Source organism: Plectropomus leopardus, chromosome 2, assembly GCF_008729295.1.
Source record: "Plectropomus leopardus isolate mb chromosome 2, YSFRI_Pleo_2.0, whole genome shotgun sequence".
In the NCBI taxonomy this organism is placed as follows: Eukaryota; Metazoa; Chordata; class Actinopteri; order Perciformes; family Serranidae; genus Plectropomus; species Plectropomus leopardus.
Window position 1 is genome coordinate 5,891,025 of NC_056464.1, and position 16,241 is coordinate 5,907,265.

A 16,241-nucleotide genomic window follows, 5' to 3' on the forward strand; every position below is an offset into this window, starting at 1 on the left:
TGGCGGCCGGCCAAGATTAAAACATTTGCCGCCATTTGTTGATTTTATATATCTGGAGCTGGACCTTTCAATAGGAGCACTACTGGATATATAACACTACTGGAGTACATATAAATATATATATATATATATATATATATATATATATATATATATATATAGATAGAGAGAGAGAGAGAGAGAGAGAGAGCGCACTCTGAGGACAGAAGAAGCAGCAGAACGACAGGGTCAGTTAAAGTAAAACATGATTGTTCACTGCACTGGTTCTAAAAGTGACTGACTGGATGGACAGATCAATTATGCACCCCTCGACTCAAACTCCTTAAACTGCTGCTGTGGAAGAAAATAACTCATGACGAGTTCTGCCTGTGCTGCGAGGGAATATATTATGGTGAAAAGGGGAGAAAATCCTCCCCCTTCTTGCCAGCTAGTGTCACACATAGATTCTAATTCTGTGGAAAACACAGCTTAACACACAACCTAATCTTTTGATTATTATCTTGATTAATCGATTCGTTGTTGGGTCTTTAAAATGAATGAATGAAAAAAAGTCAGTCACTGTTTCCCAAAGCCCAATATGATGTCCTACAATGTCTTATTTCGTTCACAACCCAAAGATATTCAGTTAATTGTCATAGAAGAGTAAAGAAACCAATATCATCCACATTTAAGAATTATGAATCAGAGAACTTTGACCTTTTAGTCTAAAAACAATTACTTAAATCCATTAATAAAATCATTCAAATTTTTCGATGATTAATGTAATACTTGACATTTCATTGATTAATTGTTGCAGCTCTGTTTTCTTCTTAATTTATATATCAGCAAAGTGTTTTTGCAGAGATTTGTTGACCACAGCACAAGTGCACATCCAGGTTGCTTGCACAGCATGATCAGTATCAGTGTAACTGGCTCTAACAGCTCTTGTTGAGGAAGATGTGTGAGAGTAAAATGTGAAAACATGGGAAATACACAGATGAAGTTGGGTCCTACCTGAGCTGGGTGCTGCTGTAGGCATTGCGGGTGAGCACAGGGGTGGGGGGCATGCTGCGGGCGTCACGTGGCTGTCTGGAAGCCGGTTTAAATGGGCTGCTGTGGCTTGATAAGGCATCGCGGTGACTGTAGTGGAGTGATTCCTGGACTTGGCTGTAATTTAATCTGGAACACAAACAAGAACAGTGTTTGCAGGGCATTCCCCTCTTTTGGGCTGAGCTTCTGATTGAGACTAACACCTCTACCCTCTATTCATTTTCTCCAGACACTAAAGGAGGAAAAAAAAATCTTGCTTGAATGCAGCACTCTGGTCATCACTTACACCGGAATGACTGCCATTACATAGTCCAATGATCATTCTTTTCATGCAACAGCAACCATTATGACTCTTTAAAACAAGATTAAATCTCTGAAGCTGAGGGCTTCACACATAACCAGAATAATTTTGTAAACAGACGTGAAGTAGCTGCCATTAAAACAAAGTTTCCAGGCCCACTTTCCTGTCCCTTTTCCCCTCAGCTTTGAATTGTTGCCTGCTCCTTCACAGGCAGCAACATGTTCATTTCCATCTATTTTTAAAGCCATTGCATTTGGCTGATAAGGGGGAGATTGTTGGAGAGGCAGGAGAAGGAGGGAGGAGGTGACTGCAGGAATGTAGCTCTGGGTCGACTCTGCAGGTCTGTACTAGCTGCATGTGCAAGGCATCGAAAAAAACAACTGTCAGAAACACACTGGATATTCAAATATTAATGTCAGCTGTATACCTGCTGTCTGCATGCTGGTCATTGGCAGAGGCCCGTCTGTCATTGTTGTAGTGGATGTCCAGTGTTTCTGCATGGTGCGGTCTTGGGGAATACTGGACTGATCTGGAGCGCTGCCTCTGGGAAGTGAGCTCATCATCTGGGAGATGAAAGTGATTGTTTAGTTAAAAATGATCTAAAATGCATGGAGCAAGGAGTGAACAAAAGCACAGTGAGCACAGCTTTTGTCTGGGCACTTACCATCATCCAGAGTGAGACTGTCAGATAGAGAGCTGAGGTCTGAAGGGTTGACATCATCTGGTGACAGAAGAGAGAAAATGGTCCTCAGAGACGCCTCTGATATTCCACTTTTCAAAGAAAGTGACAGACTTTTCAATTATTTACATCTTGTCAAAAATAATCCCATGAATTTCAAGCTTTGATTTTCCAGCCTATCAAGAGTTTGAACTGCGGTTGTTGTTGACATCTACCTGCTAAGATCAGTGACGCTCTCTGGGTAGGTTTCTTCCCTTTCTTGATCCTGTAGGCGTTGATCTCCCTCTCAATCTCCTCCAGCTTCCTCATCGCGTCCAGACAGTTGTTTCTCCTCTTTTTCTTCACCGTCTTGCAGAGGTCGCCCTCGTTGGACAACTTGATGGCTGCTTCCACTATCTTTTGCTGCAAGGCGAATCTGCTCTCCAGATTCCTTAGATGTGGGTCCTGCAGGGAAAATCACGACACGCACAGTTAACGGGGAATTTCCCAAAAGTAAAGATAGTTCCTGTCAGCAGCAGAGCTCTAAATAAAGTCACGGACTTCAAACATCTCCAAGACACAATATGGAATTGATCTAAAAACAGTCACTTTTAGTTCACATTCACATTTCACAAGTTCACATTTATATTCATACCCTAAGTCATATTTATTTTCCCAATTCACTTGCTTTGCTTGGGAGCCAATTTTGCAAAATGACATGAGGCCAGGGGCCAGTCGCAGCAGCCTCATATCTGTTTCTAGAATTTTAGGACGTTTCTAAGATTGTAGAACATTTCTGAGATTTTAGGACACTTCTAGGGTTTTGGAACGCTTCTCGGATTGTAGGACGTTTCTAGTATTTTAGGACATTAGGGGCTTAGCTAGGTCCTCTATCAGGGGGTGCAGGGGATCCTCCACTGGAACTTTTTTTTGATAAAAAAAACTTTACTTTGTTTTTTGCATTCTGGCACCTTATGTATACTATAAGTGCAAAAGCAATTCCCAGTGTGAATCACTTTATTTTTAATGTGAGTTAAATAATGATTTGGGGGCCACCTGGCACCCTATCAGGGGTCAGATGTCACCTGCAGGCCATAAGTTGAGTATCACTGAGCTAAAACACTCAAAGCATTACATAGTGAGTCTCAAAACACATACTAAACTATGAATCCTCATTCCAACAAGTCAAATGATCTAAATGAGCTCCAGATAAACACAGTGGCGTAACAACTGTGTTTCAACAACATGCTAAATTACACAACAAAAACATCACACTACACCTGCTACACTAACCTCATCATAGGGGAACATGTCATCCAGCTTGAAGGCCGTCCCAACGCGGCGGCGTACGTGAGGAGCCTTCTCACCTGTGGCTAAGGGATATTCTTTAGGCAATCTGCCAGTAAGCTCCTGCAAATGAGAACAACAATCAACAGTCAGCTGAAAATGTTTTAAAATATCACTGGAAAGTCACAGAAAGAGAGAGACACTCACAGCTTCTCTCATGCAGATTTTCTTCAGTTCCTCGAGTTTCCGCGTCAGTGTGTCTTGAAGGTCCTTTTCTTTCTTTTTCAACTCCGCCACTTTTTCTTTCTTCTGTTCCTCGCTGACTTCAGAGTCAGCAGAACCTGGAGTAAGCGCACGTCAGATTAAATACAAATTATAGCAATAAATCATCACTCATCACTCTAATGTGGAAGCCATTAGCTGATTAACTCTCTGTTTACCGGCTGAAATGAGGCTTCCGTTGCTGGCCATGATAAGCTGGTCTCTGCTCTCGATGCTGGAGAGTTTAGTGATCCGTGGAGCGCAGATCTCTGTCAGGTCCATGGCAATGTCTCCTGTACTCCTGGTCGTGGTCATCTTTGACTGCAGAGGAAAGAAGAGACAGTTAGGAGGAGGAAACAGGGACGAGGAGGAGGGAAAAGAGTGGTTAGGAAGGGATTGTGAGTACTTCATTTTAATGATAGCGCACTGTGATAGTGGCAGCTCCATTTGCATGCTCGGTACTCCAAGCGCACTGCTCTCTCATCAATCAGCGTGTGCTCTATTCCTGGATGAGCACTGACACACCATCTGCCTTTGAGGGAGACAGTGGCTGAATAACCTCATTTGACTGCAGACACACACACACACACGCACACGCACACGCACACGCACACACACACACACACACACACACACACACACACACACACACACACACACACACTCATCCATCTCCAACACTAACTGCACATCACACACTGCTCATACTGTATAATAGCCCCCATGCTCAGCAAATATGCTTCATAAACACAACACATGGATCAAGAGTGTGTCTTAAAGGTATCGCTCGCACAAGGACCTCCGCTGTGAACACACTGTGCCTTTTCCTATTTATTCTTAACAATGCAGTCATAAAGAATATGTATCCCTTCCAAACTAAACACTTCACATCTTATATGGCAAATTGTAGTTTACTTTGAATGTGATATGTTTCCTTTTAAGCCACAGCCAAGGCAAAAATAGACTTAATAATAGGCACACCTACTACCACTATATCATTCTGCCTACCAAATCCACTAATAAAAATATTTCACTCACTCAGCAGTGACAAACTCCTGTGATTTTTTTAATCTAAAAGAATTATTCAACTCCCAAATGATCATTTGTATGTCAATATAAAATGTCACCCTGTGTCACCTTGAATTTGTGCAAATGTTTTTCTATAGTTTTGCTGTTCTTACATGCAGACTCACTTTACTCTAATTTGTCAAGGATTTACTACTTTTTTGGATTCTTTGGAGGAATGCAAGTCAAACAATGTTTTTTTTTCACAAATTCAACATAACACATGGTAAGTAATTAATATAGAAATAATCATTTTGGGGGGTGAAGTATTCCTTTGGGCTTCTGAACCGCCTGTTTTTCTGGTTAAAAATAATTATTGTTAACTAACGATGCAACAATTTCCTTAAATCAGCACCAGGCCTATTTAAAGCCTGCCATATCTCTTTCTCAAGCTTTTACATGATTCACAGGCATGGGGCACACATCAGGCAGTGCATCACATGATGACCACTCATTACTACGACATGCTGTCACACTTGCACAATAACCTTTTAAAAGAGAAAGACAGCTTCAGTGTTTTTTAAGCTGCCTAAAGTCTTATTTTGGTAAAAACATTAAACTGATAATATATATCATCAACCTGAATTAACTTCATAATCGGGTCGTTACTTGACAAACTGATCACTGAAGAACACAAGCACATTGTGCACATCAGCCAATTATGTACTCCTCCAGCAGCAATGTGACCTCTCCAGAACACACACACACACAAGCATGCACACATGTACACACACACTCCCACCCAGCCCTGATCTGCAGGTGTCTCACCTATGCAGGTCACTCGATATGAGGCAGGGTCTCTCTATACAGGTCAAGATTTAGATTACTGGACTGTTTCTACATTTGTATTGGCAGGGAATGTGACCAAAGTTGAGAGAAGTGACGAGAAAACAGACATACACTCACTTTGCTTTGCTTCCTGTCCAGATAGAACTGGTGTTGACTGATGGCCATCACCCAGATGGTTTTAATCAGAGAGTGGCTGGCATACCATGTGTGGATAACCAGCCCAGTCTGCCCGAAAGTTCGCTTGGTCACTGTTCTTCTGTAGAAGAGAACAAGACAAACATTCAGTCCTTGTGCTGATCCAACAAGCAAATCTGTTCGACAGCAATACAAACAGCTGATGGGAAATAAACTAGGCTTTAATTAAGATTAAAAAAAGATGTGTTAGGCAAAGATAAGAAATGAGTTCTTAGAAATCTTTTTCCAATTAAATTTGTGGGTGTTTGTGTAATAATAAGCTAAAGCAGACGAGCAGCGACATCAAACTCATTTTGAAAACAGACAGTGGGATTTAATAACAGCTTAGAGAGCCACATTAAAGCCAGTGAGAGAGGCAGAAGCCTTAGAACAACCTTACAATAATAAAAAGGCCATTAAACAGCAGGAAAACACTCATTTCACAGACAAGCTCTAACTATTAACATGGTGCCCTAAATGGGCCGGTGGCTGCAGATGCCCTTCACAGTGTGTAAGGTGTGGGATAAGGACATCAGAGGCAATCAGCAGCTAAAATGGGAACACTTCAAAAAACAGGGAAAGCACCTATTAAGATTAGTTCAGATAGATTAAGCACTTTGTCCGTTTCTCTGACCTGTGTGGGTCGTTCACTTCTACTGCAAATTTCTTCTCGCGGAAATACAAATTCTCTAACTGCTTCCACTGATAGAGCTGCAGAGAGAGAGACAGTTTGGCAGAAAGAGGGGGAGGGGAGGGGGAGGGAGACATTACACATCACTGAGTACACAAGCCAACACAGGACTATTGATTAAAAAGTAGATTTGCACTACATAAACAGAAACGTCATTTGACACGCAAAGGCAGTAAAACGCACATCGGTTTACTCGGAAAAGGTAGAAGCTTCCCAACCCGCTTTGTTTCAGCCACAGCAGCAGGCCTTTTAGCACCATTTTGTTCTGGTTAACTTGCAACATTAGCAGAAACAACATACCAGCTGAAGCTGTGAATGGGGCTCAGCGGGGCCAGCCAGTCAGGTGTAGGAATTGGAGCTAACACAGGAGCAATTACAATGCTGCTGCAACTGCAGGGAGCAGAATGGTGCTAGGCGGCAGGCCAGTTTCTCATTTCAGAGGCAGGACTTCTCTGTGTCAGAATGAAACATCTGCTCCACTGATACTGGGATCACTAAACAGATTTAGAGCCACTTGCCTGAGAACAACTCTCCCCCGCTCTTGTTTTGGAGGAAAGAACAGACACTGCATAACAGTGGGGCTGAGATTAATGTAGGAGAACATTTATAAACGCTGTTTTACCTGATACCATCCTAAAAAGTAACCACAAACACATATAAAAAAACTTGCACCCGGAGAGAAACTGCGGGAAGAAATCACAATAAGCTGACACATCTCCCTTCCCGCTAGGACAAACATATTTGCTGAGCGCATATTACACCCCACAAACCAACTACAGCACATTACACATCTTCCTTTACAACACCATGGCTCGCAAAATGACATAGTACCTCACTAAAGGCTACATTTAGAGGCGCACAAAGAGAAAACATAACCCATTGACTATTTGAAGCAGCTGAACAGGTAATAGTTGGACACAATGAAAGGCTTACCGTGAAGGGTATTTTTGCTCTTATCAAATCTCCTGGGTCTGTACTGAATCCTTTGACTTTGAGTTTCCCACAGGGCTAGAGCTTCCTTGAACAATACTCGCTCTTGTCTGTTCTCAGGGAGCCAGATAGGTGTTGCAAGAGTTTCAGCTGAGCTGTACACGCCCCTTTAACCACCCCCCCTCCTCTGACATCACAGATACATCATCACAGACACCTCCAGCTGCCTTCAAGGCTCTGCACTGCTCTGCTCTCTCTCCCTCTCCTACACAGCTCACTTCCTTTTTAGTCAGACCAGATGAGCAGGTTGTTTGCAACTATTTGCAAGGCTAGGTTTTTCCTTGTTTGAAGACATTTTATCTCTGCTCCACTTCCTGGCACTCGCAGACATGTGATCAATCCTGCACGGACTTTGAATACGACGCTTCCATCTGGGAAGTTGCTCTGCTTTTCATATTGTGAATACCACACAGAGCACTGCTGTGAGGCTGAATCTACTATAACCATCTCCCCTACCAGGGCAAACATGTCAGGAATCTGTTACTATGGTCTAATCATTAATAGCAAGGGCTCCCTTTGCTTTTATGTAGCAAGGGAGCACTCTGTCAGCCCACTCAACCAGGCAAAAAGAAACTTTTTTTTTTTTTTTTACTAACAATGGCCAACAAGCACCACACCTCAGATTTTAAAGCTTCATGTTCAATCTATTCAAACACTTTCACAAGTAGCTTCCATTTTGTTTGATTTTTTATTTTTTTTAACTTTAAGCTATACTGCTATTACAGGTTTTCCAACACAGTCATTTATTTGTGGCAGCCTGCCACGATTAAAACATCTGCTGCCACGTATTTACTTTATAATTTTGGAGCTGGAAAATATATACCGTTTGGTCATTCATTGTACCACACTCTCGGAGCGCAGACAGACAGAGCAGCAGAACTCCAGATGCAGTAAAGGTCAAACTTTACTATTTTTGCTAGGTCACTCTACCGCCAAACATACAATGTAATTCTGCAGGAAACACTTCAATATCCATGAAAACACTGAATGCCAAAGCTTTATTTTCTTATCCAAGTACGACAATATTGTCTTTATAATTGTTGGCATGAGCTACTTTTACACTGCCTGTTCAAGGTGGGGATGTCACGCCATTATGCTGCCTCACCATTCTGTATATAGCAATGATTGCGGAAAGGGGGGGACAGAGTTGTTTTGCCTCTGAGCCAGGACAGGAGATAGTAACAGACACTAAACAAGGTCTGTGTAAAACATGACGGCAGTAGGACGGGACCAAAGGCAGGACGGGAGTGGTGATTTTATGGCATGTTATATGCACGACCCACGGCGGGGGAGACTTAAAAAGCAGCTGTTAGCTGTTAGCTGTTAGCGGCTAGCTCAAAAAAAAAAAAGAAGAAAAAAAACGGCGGCTGTTAATATTTGTGAATTGAGAAAACAATAAGATTTGGGAGCTCCTTGCCCTCAGAGCAGAAAACAAGATTAGCCACCACATAATAGAGATGATAAAATTATTGTTATTGACATGTTAATATTATTGTTTAGAAATCCCTACCAAAACATATGTTACATGTCACACAAGAGGCTGATGCTGTTGCATTAAAAGTTACATCCATATGCGTCTTTTGGTTGGGCAATGCTGATTGAAACTCAAACGCTGAAGCAACATGATGACAGCAATGTTTGGTTCTGTGTAAACATGTAAAGGAGGCATGAAGAACAGACTAAGCAGCAGCCCTGAAGCACGATCTCTGTGTAATAAGGGCTCTAGTCAGTGTACCAGTGAAATGAAGAGCATGGTACTTAAATAACAATGGGAACCACCCAGCAGTACACTTCAAAAAAGCTCATACAACTGTAAAGGGGACCCCAATTCACACCTTCTAGACACTATCATTAGCATCAATTTACACTGTAACAACAGATAACGAAGGTTTAGCAATAAGCCCACACTTCACTGGATTGTTCCTGCTGTTACAGAAACTCCACACCTGTGTGGCAGCACATTGATGAAACTAACAGAGGACTCTCCTGTGACTGCTGATGGACCGCTGCCAAAATATTTCAAGGATGCTGACACACCTCAATCTCTACAATCACAAGACCGCAAGCAGTACTTTTAAAGAGCACCATGCAGGCTGAATTTTTTATTTAGTTCCTTGTCTTGTGAATGCTGAGCAGGCTCATAATTATAAGGCTGTGCTCCATTATCTGTGTATAAATGTGATTTACAACCTCTTCAGTGTCAAAATTAGCTTTGGGATCCACTTCTATCACTGTTTAACTTGACCTTGCTTGGGTCATGTTACTAAAAACAACTCCAGATATGACTGTAGTGTATATAGATATTTTTTTTCTAGTTTCTGCATCATTTTCCTTGAAAATGATTCACTAGTGTTGTCTGCTAGCAGCCCAAGATATCATTCTGCACACTGGAATTCCTGTCATACAGTGACTCATCAACACACCTCCTCCGTAAAGAAGTAACCCATTTTCAGAAACCAGGAAACACCCCAGTCTAACAGTACACTCACGATTTGACTGCACAGAATTTCTGTATCTTCTATCTTTAGTATTTAAATCTCGCTTGTTTTTGCCAAACACTTCATTACAGGCAGGTGGAAGTCAGCCAGAAATGCCTGTGGTTTCAGATGGGATCAGACTGTTCAGATCCAGCTTACACCCACAACCCGAGGAACCCAGGGCCACGAGTCCGCAAAATCATACATGGATGAAAAATGTGTAAAAGGCTCTGACTCACACGCCCAGACAGAAAAAGATCTGCCCCACCCTTTGCATAACACGTCAACTAGATCTGGCTGGCAACACTGTACCTTTCCACAGCGTGACGCACTACTTATACATTGTTAAATTTTAACAAGAAGAAGACACCGGAAGAATCTTTAATTTATCTTTTATGGCTGAGAGAGTTTAATCAAAATGAAAGTGAATGGGAACAGGAACGATTCAGTTTTCATTAACTCTTCTCTCTCTTTTAGCTTAGACACAGCAGTTCCTGCAGGTCTCTCATATCGTGCCATTATCACCCACTGACACTGCTACCCATAATAAACTGGGGATTTATTTTGGTTCTGCTGGCTCATCATACATGTGGACCAGCATGTGGTCTTCAAGAGTGTCCCATTACCCACTGGGAGCACATCTGACTGACACAGAGAGAGGAAGAGAGGCAGAGAAGGTTTAATTCAGGAAGAATTAAGTATTGACTTGCCATCTGTTCCAGTCTTGAGAGTTTGTCCTGGAGACACATTTTTCTAGCCTTTGTATAATATTAATCTTTATTCATGTTTACATATAATGTTTAAGTTTATTAATAATTAAGCTGTATTTACTTAACTTTGTGAAGTTCTTGTAACTTAAAAATGAAATTGAAATTACCTTGTTCTCTCTAAGTGTTATCAACTTTAGTAAACTGAGTTAGTCTGGCTTAACTTGATCACCACACAAAGGATTTTGCCAATGATGAAGTTATGAGATCTGCAGGTTCTGTTTTGTTAACATTTTTAAGAAAATAAAAATATGATTGAGTAGTTGCAACCAGGAGAATACAGATAAATAGCACAGTAAACTTACTGAAGTTGCTAAAAGTTGGAGCGATTGATTTAATTAAACTTGTCATTTTTAAGTAGCAACAACTTCACAAAATCAATAAATATGACTAAACTTCCATAGAACTTAACACTTAGATATATTTCAAGGCAAAGGGCATTTTTTTTATATTAAAGTCAACTTGTTTTCTTATTTACAGTGCAGTGCATACTTCCATACACTGCTTCTTCAGGTAATGGAGTATTCACATAAACAAAAAGTGCCAGTTTTCCTAAATACAGCAGGGAAAGTTGGGCTTTTGAGTTCCAGGCTATTAAATATGGAGTGATGTAACTGGCATGTATGCAGAGAAGATAATGTGAGGTTAAGCTACTGCAGCGTCTTTCAATGATTTTTACAGAACTTCAAAATAAAAATATATTTTTAAACAAAACTACACATCTGCTGACCTGCCATTACCTCTAAATCCAACCCCCAGCCCCCTGCACAGATAGCTGTTTTGTATTGTCAGATCAATTGTGTTCCCTCCAAGACTCACACACATAGATTACCATAATGAATGCAGCCTGCTGAGAGGGGCTAGTTAAAGGGCAGCGAGGGATGGGCTGGGTTGAATACAGGGGCTGTGAGCTGAGGCAGGAAACACTATCTATATTCACTAGATATAGAGGACTCCCTCCAAGGCAAAGGGAAAGCAGCCATACAATTCCAATTATCAGCAAGAGAAACAAAAAGGTCATTTAAAAAGGCAACACTTTCCCCCACAGCAGCAAACTCTTGTGAGGTTTTTTATGTGACTGAGTTGGAGTTTTGAACCCTCTCTGCACCCCAACACCCTTGTTGCTGTCCCCACTTCCAAATGCCCATCCACCCGCCCGCCTGGCAGAGCGCCAACCCAAGTCCCAGAGGCCTGCTGCTTCCCACAGGGAACCATAATTACAACATCCTCCACGAGGGTCGGGGAGAGACGTACTGAGGCTGTGCCCATTAATGCCTCGGTGTAACAGCACACCCTGCTATGTCAACAGGTTCGTGCCATGTAACAACAGCTATGACGAGTCTAATGCAATAAGCCAGCAGGGAAAAACTAGGCTGGGACACTATCACATAACACTTCTCAAACAAAGAGGAGGGTTATCACAGACAAAAGCACAAACTCAAACACTGCTGTAGTACAGAAGCAGTACGTTTTTGTACAGAGAGTACTTATTCGGACATCATTTCAGCTAAATTGTTGGTGACATTCTTATGTAAACCAACATGCATACAAACACAGCTGACAATATCGACAGCAAAATGATCATGGTCATGTCCATGCATCATATTATAATTTAATAACGTGAAAGGCCTGGTTGCGTCAGATTTTGTTTTATTGATTCTGCCTGAAGTAAGTTCAAAGTAAAATGAAAGTTTATTGCGCACTTTTGACACTTGGTTTACATAATTTAATTTTTATTACTATTTTATGCTTACTGCGTAAGTATTTAAGCATTTTGCAATTTGAACTTTACAAGTTGAACTGTTGCTAACCCTGTGACTTTTATTCACTGCTCTGTTGCTTTAGTGTACTGTATTTGCTTTACACCTACAGCCTTGACTGCACACAGCGCATACTGATACTCCAAAATATTTTCCCCATCTGTCTTCCTCTTTCTCCTGACTGACATGGGAAACCGGGTCTCATTACGCCTGTTTACAGTGTGGATAGATCATTAACCAGTTAACAAGAGGCACAGTGATGAAAGCTGTGTTTTCCACTTGCAAAATAAGTATGTTTGCAATAGTACATTCTTCAAAAAGGTAAAAGCAAATAACTTTTTTCTTTTTTAAAGCGTGTTTCACTGGTTTGAGTTTTAAATGTCACTGTTAGAAAACCTGGCGAAGTTTATTTATAAAGCCCAAACCCCAAGTGGGTCCCAGGAGGCTTCAAAATTTGTACAATGCAATACCATATACTTTGGGACCCTGACATACCAATCCGACAGTTGGCTGTTGGTCAATGTCCGTCTGTTGGTGAGCGTCTGTCACCCTTGTTTTTGCCCCATGTCCTGCACTGTTGGCACTAGTTAAACCTTGTCTGTTGTGTTTTGGTCAAATCAGCATGTTATATCAGCGCCAGACACACTAGAGACAGTTAATAAAAGAAATTACTCTGATTGGCAGTTCAGCTTGGTGCACATGAAGAGAAACAGAAGTGGGAAAATCGAACAAATGACTCAAGTCATAATGAAAGATCAAAACAAACTTGCTATATTTGGTAAGATTCTTTTTTTTAGCCTTTAGCAGAAAAAGTTCGAAAAAGTTGTCTGTTTTATCATCCGGTAGAGCACAGTAAACATCCTTCATCCACCTTTCAACATCAGGTTGTGTTTTTATTGCGCTAACTGGCTAACTAGTGTCTTGAGTCTATCCTCTCTGTCTTTTGGTTTCCCTTTTTTAATGACCTGAAGCAGCTCCCAGTTTTGCCCACCAGAGTAGCTGTAAAAAGAGGTCAACCTACCTTTCTGGGCTTCAGTTTATCCTGCAGATCATACTGGCCGATGCCTTTGTAGCTGACTCCCAGCCACCACGGTATTCCTTGTTTGTCCTGCATGAAAGCACGCACACGCACACACACACACAGAGCAACACCACTCATTAGAAGTAGCTTTATTGGTGGGCGTTTGAAAAAAAAAGGCCTGTTACCAAAGCAATTACCCCATTAGGCTCAAAGCAATAGCAACACAAGACGAGATCAAATACACTGTAGGCCTTAAAATTCCTGCAAGGCTGACTGAGTCATTTTAATGCCACTGTTTGATCTCCTGAGACACCTTGATTTAATAAGATTTGGTTGGAGAAAGTTAAGATGCAAGTAAAAGTGGGGAAAGTTGGAGGAATCACTTTAAAAAGGCTAAAGTTCATATGTGATGACTGACTGGATTCTGACTTAATTATTTTGAATTATATAAGGTGAAAGTTTGGACTAAACCAGTTCTTGTCTTCCCCCACTTAAGCAGGCAAAGTTTACTCCTGTGTCTTCATACAGTAACATACATGAGTTGCTGTTTTAGCCGCAGCACAGATATGAGAAGAAAAAGCATCCAAGATTTAAGCATCAAACAAAAATGTTAAAGAGTTAAGTGAATAGAGTTTAGATCGATGTGTCAGATTAGATGGAGAAAATGAAGACAGCATGTTGACAGAAGCTTGTTCAAAGGTTAAGCTGCTTTATGACTCAGGGCACCACTGTTACCTTCACTGGGTAATAATGGACTCCGTATGTCGGCAGGGACTCCACCAGGGCCAGATACCTTCAGAGAAAGAGGGACAGGTTAACAGGAATACTGCCATTTCCACTTCATCACTGTCAAACGGTGGCTGTTGTTCAACAGACAGAGCGGGATTTAAGCTACAGTCATTGAGAAGCCGCAGTCATTGGCGGTGACAAGCTGATCGATTGGTTTCAGGGCTGTGACAGAGGGAGGGAGAGTTCATTGATTGGTTCAAGGGCACAAATCATCTGAGCGTAAATGACCCAGTGTTGCTCTGAGTTACAGTCCCGGGAAAAACACAGTGGAGGACCGACATCCTCTCAAGGCTGGCCTGCTGCCTACTCGAAGTGCACCTCCTGTAATTAATGACACATTCTGGTATAGTGACAGCCTCCCCTTACAAAAACAGCCACCATCACAGTGCACACATGGGGAGCATCAGAATGGGGGAGTGCATAAGGAGCACAAAAGTTAAAGGAATATTTTGCCAATTTTCAACTTACTTTGTATCACAATAATGTGGGTAGTATGTGTAAATTGACTGTACTCAGCTTCCCTCCATCTCACCAGTGCCAAGATCTCCCTGCTCATCTTCCAGCTCAAATCCGTTACATATTTTTTACTGTCTCTATAGCTGTTGCACGTTCTACAGATTGTACTTCCATATTTTTGTACAACTGCCACCACTGACACAAAAAGTACAAAAGCGAATCAAAAGAGAGTCCTGACCCTCTCTCTCTATCTCTCTTCCTTAAACTCAGATCAAACTGTACAACTACGCAGTGATGATCAAATATGAACCACGATTATATTGCTTCGTCGCATATTTCTCACTTTAAGTGTCCTTTTGTAGTGCACTGTTTGGTTGTAATATGAGAATCTGTGAACATGAAAAAGGCACCATGCTGTTTCCCAAACTATAAAAATGAGAAAAAAAATGGTGGCCATATTGTTTCCTGTTTCAAATCTGCCAAACTCGCATTACAGCACTCACCAGCGGGAGCCTTTATTGGTCTGGTGTGGCATAGAGCATTCTGAGAATTGTAGGTTTTCTACCTCTTGAGCAAATGAGAATGCAACAGGCTTTTTTCCTTGATTTTTATGGTCATACAGCAGTGGTTTCAAAAGTTTTTGCATCTACTGAATAGATAGCCCAGTTGTATGACAAGACCATCTTTACAGCAGCAAAACACTTTTTTTAACTTGCAAAACTCATAAAAATTTTATAGTTGGTTTTAACTTACTGCACAATGGATTGTCCTCTGGTCAGTCCCTTCAGCTTCTTGTAATGTTCAATCACTTTGTCCTCACTGCAAATGGATAGATAAAACATTTAATGAATAATCCATCAAGTGTTGCACATTCCAGCCACAGAGGGACTGTCTAAGAGCGCTCTTTCTTTGACACACATTCTGTCTGCTCATGCAGAAAATGCAGTCTGCCCTACTGGCCTGCTGATGGCTCTCATCTACCTCTCCTGCAAATGCATCCCATTTACTTCCCACTGTAATCATCTCTTTTAATGGCATAGCAGGACCACAAACTCACTGCGGCTTAACAGACGGAGAGAGACGGAGAGAGACAGAGAGCGACAGACGTGTTTGTGTGTTCACCCATGCACCATAAAACTGTAATTTTAATTTGGATATTAAAGTGAATGTAGCAGTTTCAGAGGTAGCAGCAGTCTCAGATGACTGTTTGTCCAGAAGAGGAGGGGTTGGCAGAGGAGCTAAAACAGTGGTGTGGACTGAAAAAAACAGACAGCAATCCTTTAGATAGCCAGTGGCTGTCAGCACCTCCCTGTGCTCTCACCGGGCTAATGAGCAAACGTAATTAACACAACCCCGACATTAATTAGTTACCCCATCAGAGGCAAAACCATCTGCCAAGTATGAGGTAGGTCTGACACCACACCACCCAAACTGCCTTTCTGGAGAAATTATGGCTTTGTGCAATCCAGTGGTTCTGACCATGGAGTTGATCTGACAGCTGAATTGTAAGAGTATATTGTAAAAGGATGGGCTGTGGTGTTGGTTGAACCATAAGTATATATAGAATGTGGGTGTGTGGTCCCCAAACACTGACCCCCATTACTAACCAGTAGTTGAGAGATGGGTGCTCCCTTAATACTCTGGTGGGCAGAACTGGGAGCTGCTTCAGGTCTGATCTGGCAGTCTCAGCACTGAAAAAAATCATATACAAACTTTAAGAGCAGCA

General features: G+C 41.6%; 1 protein-coding gene across 1 annotated transcript in view; it reads right to left on the reverse strand.

Annotated features, from left to right (window-relative positions):
* LOC121952402 (FERM domain-containing protein 4B-like) overlaps window positions 1-16,241 on the reverse strand; it is a 29,963-nt gene that overhangs the window by 2,893 nt on the left and 10,829 nt on the right. The window contains exons 7-19 of the mRNA XM_042499059.1: window positions 16,123-16,206; window positions 15,269-15,334; window positions 14,006-14,063; window positions 13,271-13,357; window positions 6,199-6,275; window positions 5,508-5,646; window positions 3,716-3,857; window positions 3,483-3,616; window positions 3,282-3,398; window positions 2,225-2,453; window positions 1,995-2,051; window positions 1,758-1,893; window positions 994-1,158 (exon numbers count right to left, since the gene is read on the reverse strand). Coding sequence (XP_042354993.1) covers window positions 994-1,158; window positions 1,758-1,893; window positions 1,995-2,051; window positions 2,225-2,453; window positions 3,282-3,398; window positions 3,483-3,616; window positions 3,716-3,857; window positions 5,508-5,646; window positions 6,199-6,275; window positions 13,271-13,357; window positions 14,006-14,063; window positions 15,269-15,334; window positions 16,123-16,206 — 1,491 coding nt within the window. The remainder of the gene's footprint in view (window positions 1-993; window positions 1,159-1,757; window positions 1,894-1,994; window positions 2,052-2,224; window positions 2,454-3,281; window positions 3,399-3,482; window positions 3,617-3,715; window positions 3,858-5,507; window positions 5,647-6,198; window positions 6,276-13,270; window positions 13,358-14,005; window positions 14,064-15,268; window positions 15,335-16,122; window positions 16,207-16,241) is intronic.